General features: G+C 36.9%; 4 protein-coding genes across 6 annotated transcripts in view; 1 reads left to right on the forward strand and 3 right to left on the reverse strand.

Moving 5' to 3' along the window:
• The window catches only part of LOC121727551 (electron transfer flavoprotein beta subunit lysine methyltransferase-like), a 36,273-nt gene extending 35,952 nt beyond the window's left edge, over positions 1-321 (forward strand). For all 3 annotated transcript variants that reach the window (XM_042115432.1, XM_042115434.1, XM_042115433.1), the window contains exon 5: positions 49-321. In XM_042115432.1, the coding sequence (XP_041971366.1) occupies positions 49-204 (156 nt within the window). In that variant the 3' untranslated portion in view covers positions 205-321. The remainder of the gene's footprint in view (positions 1-48) is intronic.
• A 2,344-nt stretch (positions 322-2,665) lies between these two features.
• Positions 2,666-27,257, reverse strand: LOC121727550 (LHFPL tetraspan subfamily member 3 protein). Its single transcript, XM_042115431.1, has 4 exons — positions 26,662-27,257; positions 5,326-5,424; positions 4,697-4,843; positions 2,666-3,449 (listed from the first exon to the last, which is right to left on the reverse strand). The coding sequence occupies exons 1-4, from the start codon at positions 27,059-27,061 to the stop codon at positions 3,244-3,246; spliced, it is 852 nt and encodes a 283-aa protein (XP_041971365.1). The 5' UTR covers positions 27,062-27,257; the 3' UTR covers positions 2,666-3,243.
• LOC121727548 (tektin-4-like) lies at positions 8,900-10,521 on the reverse strand. Its single transcript, XM_042115429.1, has one exon. The coding sequence runs from the start codon at positions 10,485-10,487 to the stop codon at positions 8,967-8,969; it is 1,521 nt and encodes a 506-aa protein (XP_041971363.1). The 5' UTR covers positions 10,488-10,521; the 3' UTR covers positions 8,900-8,966.
• On the reverse strand, positions 12,550-14,545 carry LOC121727549 (tektin-4-like). The gene has a single exon (XM_042115430.1). The coding sequence runs from the start codon at positions 14,497-14,499 to the stop codon at positions 13,036-13,038; it is 1,464 nt and encodes a 487-aa protein (XP_041971364.1). The 5' UTR covers positions 14,500-14,545; the 3' UTR covers positions 12,550-13,035.
• Positions 27,258-27,557: the final 300 nt, after the last annotated feature.

The raw sequence follows: 27,557 nt of genomic DNA on the forward strand, positions 1-27,557 counted from the left end.
CAAAAGTTTTCATATAGTTATATCTTTTTCTACATAATATAATTTCAGGTGCTAATAGGCGACCCCGGTCGTCACGGGCTCACATCTCGCAGACGGAGTCAACTGCAGCAGCTAGCGCGGTACGAGCTGCCCGCGCACTGCAGGGAGGAGAACCACGGCTTCACTGAGGCCGCTGTGTGGAGACTTACATCTCCTACAACTTAGCCACGAGTAAGGAGTAAGGACCGAAAGCGCCGAAAGTTCCGCCGACGGAAGGTTACTATATATGAATAGATGATAACTGAACACGACAAAAAACCGGCGTGAAACAGCGTTTGCGCTGTGTTTTGCCGAGTGAGTGAGTTTACCGGAGGCCCAATCCCCTACCATATTCCCTTCCCTACCCTCCCCTATTCCCTTCCATACCCTCCTCCTTAACCGGTTCAATGCGGCGCACATTTTTGAAGACTTTCAGTCATGGCGGCATGTACAATTTTCTCGTGACACGTTAGCCGTGTCATACGCCATAGATACTTCTATGGCGACATGGATGACACGGCTACCGTATCACCCGCCACGTTCAAAAAGGTTAATTGTTTTTTTGGTTTTTACGCGCGTCTAATGCGGGAAAGCGTATATGCTAGGGAAATAAAAAACGGACCTACTACATACGTTACATGCATTAATACAGGGTGTAACAAAAATGAGTGATAATACTTTAGGGTGTGTACGTGTTCCTTGTAGAGAGTTCACTGTGAAAGTAGCAGCGCTGAAACACCAAAATTTTTTTTCACTTTTGTATGGACACAGAAACTCGTGGCGCGTTACTTTCACAGTGAACTCTCTACAAGGAACACGTAGACACCCTAAAGTATTATCACTTATTGTTGTTTTGTTATTTTATTGTTTTTTCGGACTTAAGCATTGAATTGTACATTTAAAAATTATGTACGTTATATAAAATATCGTGTATTAGATGGTATTAGGTATGGGTACTATCACGTAATTTAAAATAATCACTTAGTTTATTTTCACAGAACGATTTTGAGGCAATTACAATTTTAAGCGTATTTGATTCATAGAAATAATGGCGACTATTGGCGCCATCTGTTATGAGTTTTTGGAACTAACTTAATTTGAACAAATTTACGCATTTTCACCCCCTTACAACTCCTTTTTCCAGTTAAAAAGTAGCCTAAGTCCTTTCTCAGGCTTTAGACTATTTGTGTACAAAATTTCATTACAATCGGTTCAGTAGTTTTGGCGTGAAAGCGAGACAGACAGTTACTACCTAAATAGATTTTAGGAGATCGCAGACGACAGACTTTTTGTGCGATCGAGTCTGCGATCTCCCTTAATAAAACTATACATCGTTTCACGTTTGGCAATGTTGCTGTTATTTATACAGAAGACGAAAAGCAATATTTGCTTATAGAATAGAATGTTTAAGATGTAAGAGAATAAAGTAAATAATAAACTTATTTTTATTACATTTTTTATTCAGTGTTTTGTTTGTTTACATTAAGGCAAAGGCACAAATCGTTGTACATTTTTTTATTCTTCTATGCTACCTATGTACAACTATGTTTACTTGAATGTATTTATAAAATAATAAGAAATTAGATATAAATGGTACCCAACAAGAACACATCACATTTCAGAATATTTGAGCATTTAAATAAGTACTTAAGGGGGCGACTAACCCTAAAGTGTCGATTTTATAATGCATTTTTATACTTAAAAATGAGCCCCGAATTGTTTTATTTTCTAAAATTAGATACTACATTATATTTCCCAGAATTCGATCTGAGCAAAAACACGATAAGTATCTTAAAATTTTCTCGATAGAAAAAAATCACAAAGTTGCGTCTGATTTTCACGAATGTTTCATTTATTGCCATAACCGTGCATTGAACTAAGTTAATATTTTAACACATTGTATAAAATTCTATCATTGAGAGATCGACCTAGCGGATTTTTAAAAGTTTGTATATTTATCGAGTTATTGAGAAAAACTAATTTGGCGATGAATCCGCGTCGTTCTTTTTCACCTGGCATATGAAAGACGGGCGTGAAGAGAGAAGGACGATGTTTGATTTTTTGGGTTAGTCGCCCTCTTAATACTTTTGTTAAAAAAAAACGTTGAAAACGTTTTAAAACAAATTAAGAATATTGTATCGCAATTTTTTGGCCACGAGTCACGACTAATAAGGCAAAATTTAGGCGTTGGCGCTTCCAGCTTCCATAAGTCGCTTTTTACAAAATTTCCTTAATAAAAGAAGAAATAATTAGGGGAAATATTTATGTTCATCTAAGCTTATTTTACATAATATTAGTAAGTATTTAAATAATTTTAAATAATATACTTAAACAAAACGTATAAGCGCCACTATTGTACTTACTTGTAAAGCACAACTGACATTGGTATTGTTTTATTTTATCGCTTTAAACACTAACAATATAATTAACAACTAAAAATAATACTTAATTAAAAGCTACTTACAACTAAACTAATTATTATAGGTACTTACAATACACCGTAATGAAACTATTTTCGCTTCATTAGGTATTACCAGGAAACCAATAAACTGTAAAACTGTTTGTAAAAATCAATAGACAATAATTACTGATTATAAAATTATGTTCTAAGTGACATTTAAATACAATATATTTAATAGGTATTTTTACTGTCTTTGCATTATGAATTTTATTCGAGTCTGAGCTTCCAGGTACCACATAGCGTCTTCACAACAGTAGGCTGTGAAATAGGTACTAACTACTATTAGGTCTTTTGGAGTCATGCATTTTTGTCACAACTCACAAGTGACTTGGGTGGCATAGTTTACAATTTATTATATATACCTAACACAGGTTCCATATTATTATCGTAGGTTAAATATGTACTTAGATAAATTCCATAACAATAGATTTCATGGTAAATAATGTCCTACGTGGACTCATCTGTGTGCTCAACAAAAACTCATGACTCTAAAAACACCCGTATACTTGTTAACAACAAAATTCTATAAGTAGGTATAGCCTGTACAATCCTGATTCCTGATTCCTAGACAGGTGGCGGACCTAAGTAATTTGGTCGCGTTAAGTCAAAACTCAAACCCAGGCCATCCGTGATCCGACCGAACACAGCAGAACACTGAATTGACATAAGCCGACCAAATGACGTAGGTCCGTCAAGTGCCTAGGAATCATTTTCCTCGATGGTACTTGATAATAACAAAATCCTGCAGCCTGTAGTCTGTACAATCAGAGCTGGTAGTTGTGCATGGTGTTGGCGTACATGCCGTGCTTGGAGCGCTGAGTCCGGCCTGAGTAGTGGGAGTACGTGTCGAGGTCGACGTGGTGCGGGTGTGCGTGGGGATGGGGCATCAACAGCACCGGCTGCAACGCCAGCGACTTCCGCGACCCGGACATCGACGCCGCGTCCGTCACGTACGCGTTGTTCACCTCGCCTGGAAATAGAATAGACCAATTAAAAAACTTTATTTTATGAGTACAAATAAAATAGTAATTTACATAATATTTTAGGATACATAATAGCGGGAACGAATTCAAAAGCGCCATCTATCGTCACCAATTCAATAACTAGCTACAAAAATAAAATTAGCATTTTGTTTAACAGATGACGCTTTTTCAGGTAAGCGGCGGCATGTTGCTAGTTGTAAGTTCTAAAAGCGTCATCTATTGTTAAACCGGTGTAATAGAAATCCTCTACCAAAATAGTACCGTAACTCTGATAGCAGATGGCGCTACTTGCTTTTAAGTTTTCTTTTTAGAAATATTTCCGATTTTTTAAAATATAATTTTTAATAGATTATATTTCTTTCCCTAAATACTAATATATAAGTATAATATTATAATGAAATACCTGGATACGTATTACATATTAAACGGCCTCCGCGCATCGTTTAACCGGAACTATTCGTATCAAGGATAGCGAAGTTCAAGTTACAAATTCCGATGTAATAAGCGCATTACATTATCATATTCATATTCCATACAAATTATAATAAGTTGTGTAATATGGTGTCGTTTTCGAAGTCGGTGTGGCGTGACCACTGACCAGGCTTTAGCGCGGGTAATCAGGGTGGAAAACTTTTACGTCCTAGTTTCACTTTCGACTGTTTACCATGGATAGGAGTGGATAGGACACTATAGCGCGACCGTGACTTGTCCATTGTCCACGCAGCACCTGCCGATTGTTTCCTACCGCTATAGGTACGCTAGTTTAAACGAGAAAAAAATAGACAAGCCGTCTTAAATTTCTATAATACCTACAGAGGTTTTAAGGTTTTAAAATTTCTAGGAGATAGAAATCCGTAACAAGGACGGGATAGTGAAGAAACTTTGATAAGGCTCCCAATTCCCATACAACAAATGTGATTTTTTGCATTTTTTTGGTCGATCTAAATAATGACAGGTTGGCACTTGAAATGTTCACAAAATACTCAGTTGTATTTATAGTTTAGTTATTAAAAATAAAATTAAAATAAATTAAATAATTAAGAGGAGTTCCCATACAAAATACTCAATTTTTGCATTTTTGCTCTATAATGGTACGGAATCCTTCGTGCGCGAGTCCAACTTGCATTGGCCGATTTTTTTTAATTCGTACGCCTGACAGACTCAAGGCTTTTTTTATTTTTATCTTTCATGACACTTTGTTCTTCTATTTTTTTATGTAAAGATACGCAGGTACCTTTATAGAGCGAGGCGCTGGGGTAGTTGGTGTCGGGCTGCAGGCGCACGTGCCTGGTGGCGAGGATGAAGGCGAGCGCGGCGAGCACCACGCCGTCCAGACAACCGATCACCGCCAGCAGGTACGCCCAGCGGACGTGGCAGCCGCCTGCAAAGTGAACAGGTTAAGTGGTAGAATCAAGGTGAACAAACTGCATTTCTTTACGCGAACTGTTTTAACGAAGACCGTGTCAGAAAAGCGTAATTGTAGAGCGTCATTTTTTAAACACATTGGGGAATACGATAATATTCTTTCCATTGCAAGTGGCTTGTGAGCTTTAGAACCTACACTTTGATCTGATCTCCGAAATGTCAAAGATGCTACGATCTGATCGATGACGAGATGATGTCATAAAATCGATCTACTCCCCAAATAGAAATAGAAATAGAAAGTAGTAGTATAGAAATAGAAAAAGCTAGAGTTATCGCGACATTCATTGCTCTTCATCATTTTCACAAACAACCGAAGATTGTTTTTGGCGCTCTTTAGTATTGACCAAACCGTACACAACAACTTGGCTTGCTTCCTTGCTGCTTTTGCTTGAGTGATTATTGTATCTACCAATATCTATATAGTTTCATATCTCTTACCTATGTGGTATTGGTCTGCGGCAGGTCCGCACGTCTCCTGCACGGCGACGTCGCCCCACCCCGCCGGGTACACCGCTACGCCGCCCACCATGCAGATGGCTGGAAACAATAAAAAAAGTAATGTCTGTAACTTCATACTTCCACCTCCACTCAACCTGAAAGAGCAATCCGTTGAGGTAGAAGTTAGGTTCGTTGAGGTTGAGTCAAGGCGAGTTTGAGGAAACGTCTAAATACGGGTGTTAGGTGACATGAGGAAAGAGATAACAATATGCATGCTGAAAACATAATTCTCTACGATAATGTCACCTTTATCAGGCCAAGAATCATGATGGACAATCAGAGAATTATGGATAAATCATAGACGAGTATGCTGTATGCCCACAGCCCAACGTATAAACTTGTAGAGTATCACGTGCGCGTTCCGAGAAATCGGAAAATTCTTAGGAACCTGCGGACTGTAGGTATACGCAATACGTATAAGGATCTCGCAAGACACGACAGTCTTAAGAGCGTTTACACCTTTCACGCTCAATTTGGCTTAAAACTGTACTTTTCAAACTTGAAAAAATCATCAACCACTTGTCTCTATAAAAATGTTGATAACTTATTTTTATAGGAGATTTCACTGTCTAAAAAGTTAGCAGAGAAAAAAATACGATTTATAGAGTATTTGTACATTAAATCTCGATACCTTAACAGCGGTTTTGTTAAATTCCGTTTTAGTATCGGTTTCGAAGCTTTTAATTTACGAAACAAGCGACAGATCTAATTAAAAAATAATAATAACCTATTGACAAGATCCTTAAGCAAATAGTTAGCAGAAAAAAATATTTCGTTTAGCTACTTATGTAATTTGAATTCAAAGAATGAGAAATATCAAAGAAATATCAAGGAATTAAAACTATTTTTTTACCTATTTATTTAACTTCGTTTAATATAATAATGGCTTCATATCATAGAAGAACACTTTAATTTATAAAATTGTTTTTAAATATCAACAAATCTATTGTTGTTTTTTTTTCTACAAATATTTTAAAACTACTATAAATCGCTGCGCGCAAAGCAATTCAAATAGCCCGCCGCAGGTTTGTATGGAAACTTGAAATTAGGTGTAAACGCTCTTAAGACATACTATTGCAATACAAAATATTTATTTTGAGCGTGTACATATTATTATCTTCGTGTGTTTTATATACCTAGTAGGTACTAGGTTGTCTTAAGACTATCGTATATCAATTAGTGAGGGCTAGCTCTATAGATAAACCCCCTTACTAATAAACGCTGTATAAGCTTTGAATAGTTATACAGTGTTTTGTCTTCTTTAATCCAATTAAAAATGTCACTTGTGTGACAGGAACAAAACACTGTATATTACCTAACTATTCAAAGCTTATACAACGTTTATTAGTAAGGGGGATAGTCTATAGGACCCATAAAGGTAGGTAGGTATATAGAAGGCTAGAAATGTCGAAAAGAAAGCCCGCGGTCTAGTGATCAAAGGAAAGTTATTGAAACTCCATCGTGAGGCGACAGCCGTGATCATCATCACACTCTGATGCTTCTGGTAATGATGATCATCGACGTTATTTATTATACCTTGTTGAAGGGCCCAATTTCTTGATTCAATTTCATCTTTTAGTGTAACTATTTTATTTCATTGTTTAGTTTAAATTTGATCCAAACCACAGAATAGATAATAGTACAAGTATCCAAACTAAGTATTTTAAAAAGTAGATGAATAATATCTTTGGAAATCATATATTAGTATAACTTTCGTTACGCTGCATATAATTTTCATGTCATTAATGGCCGTTCCCAAGATTTGATCTATCTCTGGCTTTGCCCTACTAGAGATAGGAATAGCTCACATTAGACATTAGAGACATATATTTTATGTCAATTCAATGTTAGCTGCGATCGGTTGTATGTCAAACCAGAGATAGATTGAATATTGGGAACGGCCGTAAATTGATGTTCTTTAAATCACACTGGGTATATGAAAGGTTACAATAAAATGTTTACTAGCGAGTACTTTATACCTAGCCTATAGTTAAATTGTATTTGACGTTCGTAAGCTCATCCTCTTTCGTAACCATTGTGTAAGTGTCTGATGAGGTGCCTCTTACGATTCGCGAAAGGCCAAGCAATAAGCAGTAAATATTTATAAGGCTGATGATCAGCGCGAACAATACAGCGGGTTCCCACGACGGGAACCGGAGCGTAACCCCAGAACCGGCTTATTAGTTCCAGCTTGTAATTAGCCACATCACATACTAGCTGTCACGCGAGATCCCACGAGAACCGTACCGTGATGGACAGAAAAGGGAAGTGGGACATACCGAAACCAGATCAAGAAATTCTTGCTTCAAACATCTTGGTGTACTGACGACGTCATGTACGCATTTTATGGAGTATAGATAGAATGAGTACAAAAGAGTTACACCAACTATTCATTTCTATATTGTTTGTCTATATGTGAGAGTCGATTGTACTATAAACTATGAATTAGGCTATAGTTAATTTAAACTCAAAACCATGGAAGAAGCAACCGCATTGCCGTGACTATATGACCTAATTTACCAGTAAGTGTTGGTTTCAAACAAGCGCCAGTATTCACAGGCACAGAAATAAATCAAGATTGATTGAAACTTGATTTATTTCTGTGATCACAGAAGTCTAGCTGTATTAGCTCTATCGATGACAGCCATCCATCCAATCAATATTCGAATCCATCATTCTGCATTTTAAACATGTTTTATGACCATCAATTTGCCACGGGCCCCAGATGTTATAGTTACGCCACTGTTTAACCCCATTCAATAACGTATCAGTATAAACTAACCCTAAGTTGCAACTTGCAGCACATAAGTGTGTAAGTATGGTTAATGGTTGTCATTATACGATTGTTCACATAACGGCCATGTAACCCGGAACGCAACCAGCACGCAGTTTTCCACGCAACCGTTTAACGCTCATACATTTTTCATTAAAAGTTTTGTTATTTGTAAATACATACATTTAATTCGTAAGGATTTCCTATTTTAATTCAATAATTATTATTGTTATGAAAGTTACTATAAAAGTTACTTGTGAATTGTGATGTTATCTAACATTTGGAAGACTGGTCATAACTTTTCCATTTCCAAGCAGATAAGAGATACATATTTCGGATAGGTAGGAACTGACTACCTGAGAATTGTTTGATGGCTTTAAAATCACTTGTAAAGACTGGTATGAGGTATCATACTCTGTAATTTAATTCTTCAAAGGTGATACAGACATATTCTCACCGATCGCTATCTCGAGACTAAAATGATAGGTATTGGACTATTGGTTCATCGCAACCTACTTAATGATTTTGTAATACAGTTAAGATTTTTGTAACTGCTGAAGAAAGGCATTTAGCAAGTCATTGTGAGCACGATAGCCGCCAGCGGATATTACAGCGGATGTGTTTTCTAGAATCTTAACGTAATTAAACGAAACTTAAGTGTTAAAAATTAAAGGCTCAAAGTGTTATGTACTCGAATAAACAATAATTATTGTAATTTTAATAAAGTCAGTCACAAACAAATGTCTTACAAAGCAACTTTTAATTTCGAATACAACGGCAATAAAATTAAACCAAAGTCGTAAAAAAGTTAAGTAGCAGCTTCAAACTCCTCCGGCGAAGGTATGTGAGCCCTGATCCTGCCGCATCTATCTCTGTCAATATTCAAACTCTTCCTTTTGCAGGCTATATCCTTCTCCAAGTCTCCTCTCCTTTTAATCAGCTCCAGTCTTACGAATTCCGCATCCCGAAGTCTCTCGAGTAAGTTGGCATTCGATTCCTTGATGAACTTTACCTCTGACATCAACGCGTGCTGCGCTTCGTCCCTACAGTTCTCAACGTTCGGGCGCTCGTAGTTCCTAGCGTGTAGTCTCGTCATCACGCACTTGTTCCTTCTATCCACCTCTCGCAACGATTCTTTTATATTATCGATTAAATTTTCAATATCTGCTATCTTTTGCAAATTCTCTTTAAGACATTCCTCGAGCTTTTCACACAACGCCTCCGTTGTTTCTATAGTGTCTGCGAGAGCTGCATTCGTTCTGTCAGCCTGCTTCTTTAGATCCTGGCTTCCTTTTACGATAGCTGTCATTAAATCGTTTCTTAGCTCCTTGGATTCTATCCTAGCTTCGTCACAGTTTCTAATACTCTCCGAGCAAAAATGTTTCCAGTATTCGAGCGAGGTGGCATTCTCCGGCCATCTCGCTACTCCCGGATGATATAGGACTAAAGTAGAGTCTGGAGTCAGCTTAGAGTTAAGTTTATCGATTTTCAAACTTATCTTCTTATCGCTCCAATCCATTTCTACAGATGCTTTTGCAGCTTTAAGTTTCATCATTTGAGTTTCCACTTTATTTAGAGTATTCTGAAATATTCTTCGAATTTCACCTACGATTGATACTTCTGTTATTAATTCTTGTTCAGCATCATCTCTCACTTGGTCGGGTTCATGTCGGTGTGTTCGTAGTTCCAGACATTCCCTGGATATAGATTCTGGAATCATCAAAATTCTGCTAGCACCTTTGAGACGCACTCTATACTGTTCTAATATTTCTATTTCATTAGCAATCGCATCTACTGCCTTTCTTACTTCGTTTTTCCAATGAGATAAATCTTTTACTCTTTTGTCTATCATTTTGTTCGACTCATCCAATTTATCGTCTATGCCACGAAACGTTTTCTCCGTATCCTCTTTCGTACGTTTTTCTAAAAGTGTTGCCTTGTCTAGGACAGTTGGAGTCAATTTTTTGGCGTTGTTCTTCCTCCATTCACCAGTGGAATATCTTGTTATAGAGTATTTGTCTACGACTGGTCTAACACCAGTAGTACCAGCGTGAGGCGACCAGTCTAGATGGCCAGCAGCCCAGGGTCCTATGGGTCCCATTCTAAGGATATCTCCGCTGACGGTGTCGATGCTCTGAGGCAGATATTTGGGTGGAGCATCAGGGTCGTGTACCCTGAGTTCGGGAGGCTTTATCCTCCCGGGCACATAGGGAGAAGCGTCTGGGTTACCATAGCTGCCTTTCCGCTCCTCTTTACGTTGCTGAGTTTGCTCGTGTTTGTTCGATGTGGGGCAAATATCCGGACATGTTAATTTCGCTCGTTGATGCATTTTAAAATTAAAATATAATAAGTAAAAAATTAAATGTACAAATTGTGTACAGATATCACAAACTCTCGAAAATGTTGTCTTGATTTTGACACTGAAGTTGACACACATATTTTTTTATAATATCTACACAAAGAAAATATACTCCTTTATAAAAAAGGTATACAGCCAAAACCGAGTCAATAAACCTACATTAATACTGAACATGCAACTTTTTAATACTTTTTAATAAGTAAGAGTTATTTAAGGTTATGTTTATTGACTCTTCAAAGTATGTCTATAAAATTAACATCTATCTTTGTAATCTGAGCTATAAACATGTTTATCTGGCAATCACCATCAGGCGCCAAATGGACTTTATAAATGTTATGATACTTTCGTTTTTGATCGGGGTTACCTAATCACAGCCAAACGATACAATACCTACATCATTCGCTAGAAAACATGGCTGTGGAATGAGATTAAGAGATCCATAATCCATAATAATATTATAAATGCGAAAGTGTGTCTGTCTGTCCAACTGTCTGTCTGTCTGTTACCTCTTCACGCCCAAACCGCTGAACCGATTTAAATGAAATTCGGCGTGGAGATACTTTGAGTCCCGGGAGAGGACATAGGATACTTTTCATCCCAGAAAAATGAACGGTTCTCGCGCGATAAATGAGTTATGGCGCACGGAGTTGTGGGCGTCATCTAGTAGTTTAATGAATAGCATTATTAGAATTTAGAACTCAAAGAAATCTGTGTTACTTATGACTTGGGGAAGAAAACTTGGGAAAGAGACAATTTTGTATATTATACAATCAATCAGTCTCTTATAACATAACCAATTTAAAATTACAATGTAAGAAAAGGCTAGGTTAGCTTTAATACTACTGACACACCTTCAGCTTTTGTGTACAAATTGAGATCTATGAAAAGTTAGTTATGATTAAGTACCTATCAAGAACTTTATAGACTTTAGGTTTAGTGCACTGAATAAATGAAATGAAACTAAGAAGTCTTTACAGAGAATCTAGGTTCATTCCAAACCTTTTAAGTTTCCTATTTCGACTTCAACTTTTAATCAAACCGAATATTTAAGATTAAGCTGGTGTACAAGTATGTTAATATTATAAGCCAAGGCTTCAAAAAGGTCGAGCTTAGCGCCGTGGGACTGAGGACTGCTACCGCTTCAGTATTGTCTCGAGTTCCCACACATTACAGTTAGCACGGGATATAACATACAACGGTTCTACTCAATTAGTAGAAGCAAAAAGTGAGGCACAATGGATCTCATATAGATCATTAATCAGTCAACATTAAACAAATACCTGATTCATTAAAATAGTAAGTACTAGCTAGTAACAGAGGTCTGAGAAATGGATTGTAACTTATACGCTTGACTAGTAAAAGTTACAATACATTCGCTACAATACATATATATCGCTATTGCTGGCTTATCAAACAATTAAAACATAACTTAGTATGTGTGATCAATAAATAAATGTATATTCGTGATACTTGATTTCAATTCCTTTCTCAAGAACTGTGTCACTGAAGCTAAAATATAATAACGAAGGTCGATATAACTTTTACTTGTTCAAGTTCGTACATTTGAATACTAAACGCAATTAAATTTAATTATTTACGCACTAAAAAGCTTAAAATTGAAATAATAATATTGAATTAGATGAAACAAAACATACAATATTATAATACTGTGTAAGCAGCTAGCGTACGTTTAAAGTATGCAGTATCCATGTAAATGCCAATTAAATAAAATCCTTTAAAAGCACATTCTCTAGGAAATCAATTAAAATTAAATCTTTAAGACCACTTTAAGCACATAATCAATCTCGTAACAAAACGTTATTTCAATCTAAATTGACTTTCTAATAGATTAGACTTAAAAGTTGCCAACCATTTATTATGTTAACTATTTTTATTGGCTAGCTTTATGCTTCTGACTTTTATTAATCACTCCAATCTTTGCAATAGCACAGCGAAGTACTTATATTAAAATTTTTAACAGTTATAATTTAATACAGAAATAGTGAATTTATATTATGCTATGAACCTGAAGGATAACTATTCTCAGGAATTGATAAGTTTTATTTTACGTAGTGTGAGTATTGTGTAAACTAACGCACATCTATGCATTTTATGGCTTTGATTGGTCTTAAAGCTAAGCAAGCCAAACTCTAACCTATGTTTCTCGAACGAGCAAAGCAAATGTCGCTTCCTGACCTTTGCGGAAACGCTTATCAATGATTGCGGACGTGACGTAACACCTGCTCAGATGCTCAACAATAGTGAAAGGTTCGTCAAAAGTTTCACTGAAACGGGGAAATTATTGACGCCTTTGTTTAGGCACTAATTACGCGAAACCGTCGCGGACGGTTTGCTGAAGCGAGCTTTTCCATTTCGAAATTATATTCGCTCATAATAATTGATATTCGGTGCGTACCAGCTGCCAGCAATTATTTGCTTTCTCCGTTGGATTAACTAAAAACATCTTTCAAACGCATTATATTTCAATTTCCAAATTTAAATTGTACCAAAACAAACGTTAATATCCAGCTAACTCAGATGCAGAAGGATAATGGGAGCGGACCATGCCACAGCGGTCGCGATCGATGTTCAAAGTCTTCCTCTTCGAAGCGACCGCCCTCTCTAAGTCTATTCTCTTGTTGAGCAGATCCTGCCTCACTCTCTCGGCGTTCTTTAGCTGGCCTAGAAGAGAGGTTACCGTTTGATGTATCTCTTTCACCTCCTCAATCAGACCCAAGTGCGGTTCGTCCCTGACGTTCTCGCCGTGCGGTCGCCAGTTGTTCCTGTTGTCGAGCCTCGTTTGAGCGAGTTTCATGGCCGCATCCATCTTCTTGACGGCAGCTTTCAAGTCGTCAATCAAGTTTTCAGTGTCAGCAATTTTTCGCAACGTACTTCGTAGTGTCTCCTCTAATTTAGTGCACAGCTCCTGCGTGATGGCCACCGTCTCGGCCAAAGCTACATCCGTTTTGTCGGCTTGAGTTCGCAGCTTCCTGCCCGCGCTTACCAGAATAGCGTTAAGGCTCCCCCTCAAATCCATGGACTTCTGTCTAACTGCCTCACAATGTTGTACATTTTCTCGGCAAAAATATTCCCAGTATTCCAAGGGAGCGCTATTTTCTCCGAAGCGCGTAGCTCCCGGTCTAAACATGATGGTGTTGGATTTGGTGTTTAATCCCAAATTGGTAGTCTCAGTTTCATAAGCCATAGATTTATCACACCAGTCGTACTCAATCCTATGTTTCGCTGCCTTATTTATTGCCAGCTGCTCCTCTATATCCTGGAGAGTTTTCTTAAAGGTCTGTCTTACTTCCTTGACCGAATTCATTTCTTTGATTAGCTCCTGTTCCGCTAAGTCGGACACGAGATCCGGTTCGAACCTGTTCGAGCGTAGATCCAGACATTCCCTAGAAATAGACTCCGGTAACATCAGCACTCTAGAAGCACCTTTCAAGCGCTGTCTCTCTATCTCCAAAAGCTCCACTTCCTCTGTTATCGCTTTACAAGCTCTCTCTACTTCTACTTTCCATCTGAATATTTCCTTGGCTTTCTGCTTGGATCTCATGGTGTTGTCTCTCTGCTGCTTATCAACCCTGCCGAACGCTTTCAACATAGCCGTTTTAGCATTGTAATCGATGATGTTTGACTCTGTGATGGTTTCTGGGTCTAGTACCTGTTGGTTGTGGTTTCGCCACTCGTTGAGCGAGTATCGGCTGATGCTGTACTTGTTGACAGGTGGTCTCGTTCCCGTCATTTTAGCCAGAGGAGTCCAGTCTACGGCACCGTCTGGTCCAGGTTTGAGATTCGGTAAGTGTTCCTCTTTAGCGGATACATAGTCAATAGCATATTGAGCATTAACTGCACTTGTTGGTGCTATTTCTTCCATCCCTTTGACATTTTCCGGCTTAAATTCAACATTTTTGAACGCTCCAATGTCATTGCAGATTTTGTCACATTTATTTTTAGTGTGTTTTGATGAATCCATTATAAAAATACAATTAAAAATGACAAAAACAATTAACAAATATTACGATAGAGAATGACACAATGATGTTTTAGGTGACAACTCAAATGTCACGTTTTTTGGACAAGGACATGATATTTAAAAAAAAATTTAGTTCAATGAGGTGTATTTATTATTCGTATTTACTAATTATTATTATTTATTGTCCCACTGCTGGGCAATGCCTCTCTAATTCTTATCTGAATGTTCCCTTCGCTATTTCTGGCCGCTCTTGTAAAGAAATTGAGGAAAGTTTTAATTATTAAAAAAAATAAACATTACACTCGTAATATTATAAAGCCAAAAATTATTCTAGTGTGTGTGTGTGTGTGTGTAAGTTACTTTTTCACGCAAAAATGTTTTTTATGTTTGTAGCTTAGGCTCTAGTGAGTCTCAGGCGCGGTCGCAGCCTGAAATTTTTTTGGTCACTCAGTAGTCACTACACATTTTTTTTATCTGCGCCCTCGGGCGGTTCTGGGTTCACAGCAGCTGTCTAAGGTCGGACAAAGTGGTGGTTAGGGGATAGCTAGATATTTCCTTTTTTTATTTAGCAAGGTTTTGAGATTTTTCAATTTTACCTTAGATTTTGGGGGGGGGGTCATGTCCTCTGTGACCTCCCCCCCTTCGGACCGCGCCTGGTGAGTCTAGCCTCTAGATTACCACATAGCCTAGTTAATGTATTAACGCAGGTTAAAGCAAATACTGCCTAAATACCTCTAGAATACTTCAAAACCATCGAATTGTCCGCATACCGCCGCGCTGGGGGAGCAAGTCAGTAACCCTGGCACATTAGTCACGGTTCAGGCTACATTTTTGCGTCCTGAGTAATCGCGAGTCGACTTGCTGTCTTCATAAAGTTTAAATAATTGTACAAATTTTAGACTAGCTGATCCGGCACAATGTTGTTTTTCCGAAACGGGTATGAAGAAAAGGATGTCGCATGAAAAATACCTGATTTAAGCACACAAAAAATCGAGGCAACCCATGACTTATTTAACTTGGAACCTAATAAAAGATCAATAAATTAAAAAAAAAAAACGGAAATACAACGGAAGTGCAGCAACCAAATAATTTTCAGAAATAATTGTAGTAATAAAATAGAAAACTTGTACCTAATGAATACTTTAATGACCTATTATGGTTGCTTAAAGAAAGTTTTGCCCACTCTCCACGTAAACATTTAATTGTCGTCATAAAATTGCATCATAATGACACATTGTACAGTTGTACCTACCCTACTAGAGCTGCCTTCATTTGGCTACCTTCCAGAGCCTCAAGATGCATGGCTATAAAACAATTGCTAACTTTAAATAACAAGAACATCTTTATAAGTAATATGAGGACATACAAAGTTTGTAACAACTTCAAATAAATGAACTGACTTATAAAATATTAATATTATAAGTCAGTTGATTATAATAGTAAGTAGGTAGTAGGTACATACATAATATAGTATAGGCTGAGCTCTAATTGGAGTTTGAAGCAAGGAATAAGTCAATTTTCGCGGCTTCTTCAAAACCTCTCTAGTCTCTACGTAGTGAAACAAAATTTAATAAATATAATTATGTAATAAATATATTAAGTATTTACATAACTTAAGGTAATCTACAAAGTATAATAAGACATATACAATTATTCAATAATAATTATTATTATTATTGCTAGTTTGACATTTCCCCGTTAATCATACAACTCTACAAGTTGCAATTTTATTGGTGGTAGCGCGGCGCGTGCGTCTATGTCTTTTGTATTACAAAACATCAGCCTCTTATTGTCTTGGCGTACTTGATGTTCTTGGTGTACTTGTTGGCGTATCTGTCACTCAGAAATCGCTTGTCGCGAGGAAACTATCATTTCGAACCATCGTAATAAATAATTGGCCAAGTGCGAGTAGGGTTTCGTACCATTATGGAGCAAAATTAGGCCAAAAATTGTGTTTTTTGTATGGGATAATTTATTTTAATCAATACATCAATACATATAAATAAAATTGGAGTGTCTGTTTGTAATATTGAAAGAACCGTTTTTTACTACATGCATATGAATCTATATACTATACATACACCAAAACAACATTTTTTACAATTTTTGTCTGTATGTCTGTCTGTTTGTTCCGGCTAATCTCCGAAGCGGCTGGAGCTATTTTGCCAGGACTTTTTTTTGGTAGATAGCTGATGTAGCAAGGTGTAACTTAAGCTACTTTTTAACCGACTTCCAAAAAGGAGGTTATATTATACTTTTTTCATATAAATTGTTAGTGTACTATCCATTTTTGTTATTATAGTTACTATGTTGACGCGGACGAAGTCGCGGGCAACAGCTAGTATTATTATAAAATATTTAAGTACACAATCATATAATTAAGGACTTTGAGAAAAAATCAAGTACCTACCTGTTGCCATTATTGATATAGAGCAAAAAAGGCCAAAAAAATCACGTTTGTTGTATGGGAGCCCTCCTTAAATATTAATTTTATTTTGTTTTTAGTATTTGTTGTTATAGCGGCAACAGATAACACAATCTATGAAAATTTCAGAATCATAGCTATAGCGGTTCTTGAGTTACAGCCTGGAGACAGACGGACAGACGGACAGACATCGAAGTCTCAGTAATAGGGTCCCGTTTTACCCTTTGGGTACGGAACCCTAAAATGACTATACTTTGAACTCATAATTCGCTTTATTATCCAAACCGTAGTATATGCGTCTCTATGACCTGGGTTCGACCATTTAACTATTATCAGAAAAACACGAGACAGCTACTTAAGTTTTAAGGCGAGGCCAGTTCGCGGATTCTGGGAAAATACTGATTTTTAAGCTTCCAGTCTGAAGAAATTATGTGGAATTCTCTTACACCAAAATTGATCTACACTCAAAAAGGAACAAAGTAACAAAATAAGTAGTAACCGAACAGAATATTGAAAACTGGCATGGTAATTCTGTAAGAAACCCCACTTCCGTCGTTATCGGTGAAAACTCTACGACATCCGCTGGACCAGCCCTGCTACTGTTCACTGATTAGTATTATTATTATTTATTGCCAATACTTTCTAATAAGTAATTTAAAACTTGACTGTAGAAATTACTAGTAGTTAAACCTACGTCGTTATACATTTCTATTATCAGTACTAAGAGATATCATTAACTAGATGACGCCTACAACTGCGTTGCGCCAGGTTTGTCAAGTGGAAACCGTACATTTTTCCGGGATAAAAAGTACCCTAAACCTAAAATCAAATTTTTCTCAAAATACCAACTTTAGGGCCTTTCCACACCACGTTTTTGACGCTCGTTTGTATCGATACAAACGCAACGTCGTGTTTAGTGCGTAAAAATACGTCGTGTGGAAGGTCCCTAAAGAAAGGTCTAGTATTGAAAACCTCAATAATATAGAGTAAAAACAATAAAGAGTAAAGTTACAGTAAATTAATCGTTATATAAAGTTACAATAAATTAATCGTTATAATAGCGCAATGCAGAGTCACATTGTAACATTGTAACCACCTTCGTGTTAACAAGCATGTTATGTTTATTTTGTTAATTTATTTATTCATTTTAGGTACACTTTGTTATTATAATGTAATTTATGTTATTTGTTGTATAATATTTTAAATTAACTTTTGACATAACTTCGTTAAATTATCATAAACTAAACACTATTATGTTAAAGAAAAATGTTATGGAAAAATGTGATAATTTTGAGATGTTAATATTATTGCTTTTTAACCGACTTCCAAAAAGGAGAAGGTTATTTATATATATATATATATATATATATATATATATATATATATATATATATATATATATATATATATATATATATATATAAAACTCAAAGGTGACTGACTGACTGATTGACATAATGATCTATCAACGCACAGCCCAAACCACTGGCCGGATCGGGCTGAAATTTGGCATGCAGGTAGATGATATGACGTAGGCATCCGCTAAGAAAGAATTTTGATCAATTCTAGCTCCAAGGGGTTAAAATAGGGATTGAAAGTTTGTATATAATAATACTTCTTAACGCTAGCGAAGCCGCGGGCACAAGCTCGTTTTTGTATAAACCTTTTCTCTAAGTTATATAAGGAGTATAAAGGCAATATTAAACTAAATTTTGGCAGTTTTAGACAGTTACAATGAAATATGGTAGGAAATAACGAGTGTTATTATGTATTACATCATATAATGGTGTTAACCAGGTTAGCAGTACAATATGGCAGTGCGTGTCGCTCCAACAATATGTGCTTTTATCTAATATAAACTGTAATAAAAGCGAAAGTACATGTATTCATACTGACATCACAAACCCGAAAGTGTGTCGGTACGAGTATGTTACCTCCTCATGCATTTAAGCCGTTGAACCAATTTTGATCAAAATTTTGTATAAAAATATTTGGATCTCGGACAAGGTTATGCAGCTCCCACGCAATGACTGTCGCGGGCAACATCTAGTTTGAAATGAGTATTTGAAGTCAATCTAATCAATGAAACGGACTATACAGGGTGTAACAAAAACAAGTGATAATACTTTAGGGTGTGTATGTGTAGGCGCATGGGGTCCGGGGGCACATAAGCTTTTTAGAGGAATATCTAAGAAGCTTGTTGAAGCCACCCGAGACCCCAGAGCTGGGAGCTACCTGGCACAGCGGATAGCAATTGCCATCCAACGTGGCAATGCTGTCAGCTTGCTGGGCACTCTGCTAGATGGGGACGACTTGGGCAAGTTTTTCTTTTTATAGTTTTATATTTAAAGTTTGTATATATAATATATCTGTATATTTTAGATAGTATTTTAGTGTTTACATTTCTATCATATATGGACAATAATATTATTTTATACTATGTTGATATATTATATTGTATCTAATCAATCGAAAAAAAGGAACCTACTATTATTTCGCAAAGAAAGTTTTTCCCCCATTTCTTCTCTATAGGTAAGTATAGAGCAGACCATGGGCGGTTTAGTTACGTTGTGAAAACAGAATTTATACTCATTTTCTCCTTATAATGTTATTATTTATTAGTGAAGTTAAGTACATTTGATGCAGAATTTGGTAATGTAAGTTCTCACGATTATCTAATGACTAGTAAAGTGTAAAAAACGAAAGTGCATTTACGCAACTGTGTCCGATCAGTGTGAAAGGGCCACGAATTGCCGAATCGATTAGACATTACAGACCGTACAGATTTATTTCACCCCTGGCTAGATCTTATGCAGTCAAAATAAGGGTCACTCTCATAGACATTGACGGGTAAAATAGCTGAATGTTGCTCTAATCTCGTCCACAATGCTCCATTGGACAATGAGTCAAGCCTCTACAAAAACTTATTGCGAATGTAATAGATGAGCCAAGCCTATTTCAATTGCCTTCTCAATTGTAGAAAGAGTTAATACTTACCACATATTGTCTACTTTAAAAAGACTGTCGCAGAATTTCTGCGAAAATCTATTGCGGAAGAAGAAAAGTATATTATCAAAAGTAAAGTATTAACAACGTGTCATTATAATATTATGTACGTGGTACATAAGGCATGTACGTGCAATGCAATACGTACACACCTTATATTATCTTTTCGTCTTCTTATGTACGGGTACACATATGGGTCGATGCCAGTAATCAATATCATTGAAGTGCTACAAGAACCTTTGCAAGTCAGTAGAAGTTGTTTCAGCGCAACAATGTTGCTGTCACCATCAGGTAGGCTATAAATTCTCATTCGTCGGAAGTTCTGAAGAAACAGCCCACCATCCGCATGTAGTAAGAGGAAATCCACATGAAGAAACTGCACATACACGCTGCGCTATGTGTTGCAACAGCCGCGCAACTTTTACTTTTAAACGCCCGTAAATCTTGACGATTAGCAGACACATCTGTTTAATTTGATATTGCTTAATGCTATTAAGTAGTTAGCATCATCATTATGCATTAACAAGTTATGAGCACTTATGTTCGTCCGTGCCTTTAAGTACTCTATGCTCCATTCTTATTTAACGTGAATATAAACAAAAAACGGTTCACAAACGGCGAAGTTATAGTTGAACATACAAAAAAAAATACAGACGAACATATTTAACCTTCTCCTTTTTGGAAGTCGGTTAAAAACAATATTGTTTTTCGACTCAAGTCTCAACTTCTAAAGTATACGGTATATAATTGTACAGGGTACAAGAATAAAATTTGGCTGCAACTTGATTAAACATACTTTAACAACGTTTTATAATCGAGTAAAGTGCTAGCTTATCAAATTATCATGCCTCCTGACTTCTCTTTCATGAATACAAAGAAAGACAGAACATATATTTTATCCACGATAATGTTTACCCCGTGTACGCAAGTAGGCCTAATAATCGAGTAACCATAGCAACTGTGATAAGATAAAGCATACAACGCGGGCGTTGATACAAGTAGAACGCAGGCTGCGGCTGCGCGGGCGCCGGGCGCGGTGTATGTAGGTTAGGTGTGCGTACATTTTTCCGGTCACATAGCGGTGTCCGCGTGAGGTCATCACAAGAGGACATGTGTTCTCTATGTGTGCGATACTCTGTGTCATCGCTAGGAAAAATTACAATTTACAAGCTTATCTAGTTTAGTAAGTATTGTTCTCCATCCGCATCAATATTTAACGAAAAAGTAACATGAATGAATCCAATTCCCAGGATTCACAGGGTAACTGAGTTGACCCACGTCATCTCTACAAAGGAGTCTTCGTCTTCGACGAGCATTAGCAAATATTGATAACCAAAAACAAATAAAGGTAAACAACTCATACTCGTATTAAGCTATATAATTCGCACCAAAGTTACAAACGAAAAAGTAATTTTTAATTGCAATAAATTCTTTGTTACACAATTTTCTAAACGTAATTCGAATCCAATGAGGTGCCATACTTAGTTTAGTTTTAGTAAGATATGCAAGGTGTCACAAAACTTAGTTATAATAATTCTCTATGTGTCCCTAATACAATATTGTGTGAGTGTGTTTTTTCTTTATGAAATGAGGAGGCAAACGAGCGAACGGGTCACCTGATGGAAAGCAACTTCCGTCGCCCATGGACACTCGCAGCATCAGAAGAGCTGCAGGTGCGTTGCCGGCCTTTTGAGTGTGTGCTCTTACTTTAAAATTAAAAGTAAACTAGATACATTAAGGGACACATACACTGCACACACACACAACATAGCCTAAAGTTTTGTTACACCTTGTATTTATGTTCATGTAGCCTTAGCACGGCCACCAGTAGAAATGCGAAAGTATGGACAAACTGTGGACATAAACTAAAGGTGCCGTTCCGATCTTTACCGCGGCCAATCGCGACCGACAAAAATTCAATTAAAATGCCACTTTATGACAGACTATTGTATATGTCATAGAATAGGATATTATTTGAATTTTTAGGACTATAGTTTGTCATAAAGTGATATTTTAATTGAATTTTTGGGAACGAAAAAAGATCGGAACGCTACCTTAAATTTATCTCCACAGTTTGTCCATTCTTTCGTATTTCTACTGGTGGCCGTGCTAAGGCTAATGGAGATAATTTGCCTCCATAAAAATCTCCAATCTAAAATTTTACATAATCATTAAGCTAAAAATGTAGGTCGGTAATGCGAATAATCGTAACAAACTGCTAGTAATGTGAGAGCGCTTATTAATTGCGAAGATTAACACGAATACATGCAAAATGAGAGCCACGGCCGGCCCGGTACCTCCATATATCACGTTATGTCACGCCTTATGTAACAATATGTATCACATAGAGGAAGTTATTATATTTATATTGCTTAATATATAAATCATTTCGCGTAAGAGTAAGGAAGAATTGCGAATTTACAATGTAGAGTTTCACTGGCACGGGAAACAAATAATATAGTTTACTCAGTACGGTGAGTAAAAAAGGCATGGAGTTACTATAAAAATGTTAATCGTTCTTAGTTCGCGTAAAGGAACCCCGAAACCGTACATTTTTCCGCAATAAACAGTATGTGACAAAGATGGCAAGAACACTAAATTGGTTTTCAATATAGTTTCGGTGGAAAGGTATTCGATTCTAAAAATTGCATGTCCACAGGTTTTATATGTGCGTAATTGCAATAATTTGAATTAGTATGACACCTGTGCACTGTGCATTGTTTTGATGTCAACACCTCTTTAACATAACTTGTCATCATTATTCAAATTGATGGACTGAACGTTCGATGTTACATCACCAGTTTCGACATCCATCAGGAAACATTAATATTCAACATTTTTAACCCACGATAATTTAAATGTTGAGGAAATTGATGCATTTATGACTAAAATTAACCAATTTGGATACTTGGTTTCGACTGATTTTAGTATAAATTTAAACAAAGACTTATTATATCAAATTAATAAGCCATTGTTTTCCTTTAGGTACCTGGTGAGTGGTGCGTGAAGGATAGCAATTCTGAATTTTGTTGATATTAAAGGTCACAGCACACATATCAACTCGGAAAGGGATCGGCACCGTATCGCCTCGGGCCGTTCAATATTGTTTGTATGAAACTCCCTACTGCAACGCACACTAAGCGGAACCGTAATCGCCTCGCCTCGGAACAGGCTCCGAACCGGGATGCGACGCGTGGTCAACTAGCAAGTAGCAGTCCCCCCGCTTACGGCTCGTCGTACACCCGCCTACGGCTCTCCGTACTCAAGCTTACGTTTCTTCGTCCACCCTTGCCCCTTTCCCCTTCCCCGAGCCGTAAGCGAGGCATCGCCTAGCCGTAGCCGAGTTGACGTGCAGGCGCTACTTGATACGCTTTTCGGTTACGTGCATACGTTAGGTTGATGCCTGGTTGACGGCGAGGCAAAAGGCGATAAGGTGACGATCCCTTTCCGAGTTGATATGTGTGCTGTGACCTTTACACGGATTTTAATACAGGGTGTAACAAAACAAAGTGATAATAGTTTAGGGTGTGTGAGCCCCCTGCAAAAGTTTACTGTAAAAGTAGTAGCGGAGAAAGAGTAACTTTTTAAACTTTTGTAGGGGAAAATTCATAAGGCTGGAACGCTTGCCCATAAAAACCACAAAAAAAACTCTTTCAGAGCTGCTATACAGACAAGAAGTCTAGTAAGTGTGGAATATTATAATGATTAATGACGTTAAATGGACGTAGGATAATACGTTTATCATTAAAAAGCTGGATAAGTGTTGTTACATTTCGTCATTTGAAATATGTGATGTCAAAGAATACACTAGGCAATAACGATAGCGTAAAAAACATCGGTAATGTAAAACCGCGGAAAGGTCTGTATGTGGATAGGGTGAGGTGATGATATCCGGTATAGCAGATGCTGCAGGTGCATGGCGCACGTCCTGTTGTCAATAGTTTTTATCTCTATTACTTGCTTTATCTATGGACTATGGTAAAGTAGTTAAAGTATTATATAGAGGTAATGTATTTTTGTTTGTTTCTACCTGCGTCAAATATGCCTGGAACGACTATGATTTTTTTCTGCACCATTGGAATGCAGTTGACACCTGTCGAAATATTTAAAAAAAAAACAACTTACAACGATCAGTAAAGTTCTACAAGGCTTTGAATAAACGTGGACGGTAAAGGAGAACTGTCAAAAACATGTCAAAAATGGCGTTTTTGTATGATGGCAGAGTTAGTTCCTTTTTAGGGTTCCGTAGCCAAATGGAAAAAACGGAACCCTTATAGATTCGTCATGTCTGTCTGTCTGTCTGTCTGTCTGTCTGTCTGTCTGTCTGTCTGTCCGTCCGTATGTCACAGCCACTTTTCTCCGAAACTATAAGAGCTAAGTATACTATTGAAACTTGGTAAGTAGATGTAATCTATGAACCGCATTAAGATTTTGATACAAACACGGAAAAATTATTAAAAATTTAAGGGGTCCCCAGAGGTACAACTGAAACAAAAAAAAATCCATCTGACCTATGCGTGTGGTATCTATGGATAGGTCTTCAAAAATCATATTGAGGTTTCTTGTATCATTTTTTTCTAACCTGAATAGTTTGCGAAAGAGACTCTTCCAAAGTGGTAAAATGTGTATCCCCCCCCCTCTAACTCCTAAAGTAGGGGCATGATAAGTCTAAAAAAATATATGATGTATACATTACTATAAAAACTACCAACGAAAATTGGTTTGAACGAGATCTAACAAGTAGTTTTTTTACACGTCTTAAATGGTAAGCCTTAAATTAACTTTCATTAAATCAACTGAGATATAAAAATAAATCAAAAACCTTTTAATTTCATAAAAATAAACCTTATTGCTGCTGCGGAACCCTTCATGGGCGAGTCCAACTCGCACTTAGCCGGTTTTTATAGTTTATAATGTTCCAACTAGTAACTACCGCTGCACCGTACCTAAACGTATGATGGAAATTGAAAAAATCTTCTGGCTTCGATGAAGTCAAGTAATAAAATAATATGCTGTTCTTTTATTTAGACAATCTTTAGCTCAAATTCTTAAGAAAGATAAATTACTAAGTTGCTAACTAATACTATTAGATGTTATATAGGTAAAAGTAAATTTATGTTTAATCTGAACATATTGTGTCGCTATTGACCATTCTCCTAATAACATAAGCTCTAGTATAGAATTACAGGCTTATAGGATTACGAAGGGGACAGAGAGTGAAATTGGTCGATTTCTACTTAGGCGGATATGTTAATACGGTGCTGTCTTATCATCTGCAGCCCTTGGTAGTTGGTAGTAAGGCCAATCTAAAAAAAGTTTTGTTTTTTAAAGACAAACATGCGCCAATACAAAAGCACGTAGTTTGGCACTGAGCAAAAGATTTAAACGAGCGCGAAGGCAATAAAAAAAAATAAGTATCGAAACAATTTTATTTTATTGTTTATATTAATAGGTCTCAAAATAGCCTTAAATGTCATTGTTTTATTATTGATAATGTATCCGTGCGATTGTATACGAGGTCGGTACATTCACTCGCGTCGCGCCGGACGACTTTATTCAACAGAGATTACAAATTCAAGTTTACCTAAAATGGTCTTAAACAGGACCAAATGGCCTAGACCCTGATGTTTCGTAAAGACCTTCAAGATTTTAGTTCTTTCTAGACTGGTCAGTTACGAAATATCACTTAGAAAACTTGGAAAGCGGCTTAAGAAATTTTCTCGAATGAAACTCTTATCCTTCGCATAAAAAGTAAAATAAACTTTGATATACTGACAGGAGAAAGTAAACGTGTAAATTACAAGTTGACAGACCAGTTCAAGACTTTATTTTACCTGTAAGAGGATCTTTATGTCAACTACATAAGGACCAATTTCACAAACGAACAGTAAGATCTTTTGTAGAAATTACCATCTCAAATGTTATGTTTGAAAACTCGGCTTTAAGTTAGCGTTAAAAAAGGAATGCTTTGTTCCTTAAATATTTTTTATTATTAGATCAACAGTTTTATAGAGAACTCGTTTGAACTTTACCTAATTAAAATCATAAAAGGCGTATCAATGAGTCGATTCATAAAGCTATATAAATATATAAAAACTCTTTGTAACTATGATCTGCAGTGAGGTAAGGCATCGAAAATAAGTTTCTTTGAAGGTCTTATAGATTCAACTTTGATTGGTATCCGTTATTTACATCCTAGTTCTGTTCTAACTGTGCAGTGGATTGTTAAAAAGTTTCTGGAAAGTAACTGTACCTATTTAGATACAATTTTGAATGGGATCTGGGTTGATTTACAGTTGTAAATCGTTGTAACGAGTCGCTAATCAGAGGGCCCATATTGTATCCAATTATTTTAAGATGCGCGAGAGTGGTAATGACAGCTGGAACAAAAGAATTTAAAATGCAGATAAACAATGGAGTTTTTAACTGACTTTCAAAGACGACAACCAGTCAACATAACTTAGTCACAACTTACAATTGAGGTTACTATTACTTACAATGAATGCTCGCGTCCTGTAAACAATAAAGACAAGACAGGATTCAAGGTAAGTAGTAGTTAGTCTAGTTTGTGATAACTGATAGTTCTTTTTAGAGACAAAGCTAAGTTGCTGCATGTTATGACTATTGTCAACTCATGAGTCATGACTCATCTTTACTGGTTGGACAAGAGAACTTAAGTTCTTCCGCCAAGTCAAGGTTGTGCACAAAACCTGTCTGTAACATAACCTCACCTGATAGCAGCTGCAGCCAGCCGCAAATGTGGAACACGGTCGTGGACTGGCAGAAGAAGAACAGAAGCATCGCACAGATAGTGAACAGAGCTAATGCAACTGCTGCCCCGACTAGAAGTGTCGCTATTTTGAACACGAAGCCGTTGATCGACATGAAATCCTCCAGCCTCCCCTTGCAGTCCTCGACATCATCTGCTCGGCAGATCTGCCACAGCCCAAACTTCCTGGGGTACTCCGTCTCCAAGTCCCCGATCCATTCTGGAGTCACGAAGGCCACAACGCTGATAATCGCGTAGCAAATCGTGAATATGGCCCAAAGCACACCAATAGCTTTCGAATTACGGACGTAATTCGTAGCGTACAAATGCGACGAGTCCACGTATTCGATTTTAGAACCCATTGTTTAGTATTGCGCACTAGTTCTACAACACTAACAACACATTTTTAGCAAAATTAACTATTTCAAATGTCACAACCCGCAGGTAAATGTCACGTTTTTGTAACGCCGCGCGAGACACGTCTCTAGAGGCGAAATACAAACTAAACTTGTAAAACTTCCCAGCCTCGCGACCTCTCTCCGCGCGCCATTCGACTAAGAGGGGATTAAACATTTGAAATAATAATCAAAATATACAAGTTATTAAAATATACTGCCGCTTTGAATGCAGGCATATAATTATTATTACAATAGTACCTATTAAACTACAAAAATAGTAAAAAAAATTGCTTACAAAACACTATCAACCACGTAGCTAATATGAGCTCCGTGCCATCAACACATCAATGCTCCAATTTCTGTTGCAAAACATGTTGCTACCGCCATCTAGTGGATAATAGTTAGTTGGCTTGTAAGTTGTGATTATTTTATTTTTATTACTCGTCAACAGATGACATTG

The sequence above is a fragment of the Aricia agestis genome, chromosome 6 (genome assembly GCF_905147365.1).
Source record: "Aricia agestis chromosome 6, ilAriAges1.1, whole genome shotgun sequence".
In the NCBI taxonomy this organism is placed as follows: domain Eukaryota; kingdom Metazoa; phylum Arthropoda; class Insecta; order Lepidoptera; family Lycaenidae; genus Aricia; species Aricia agestis.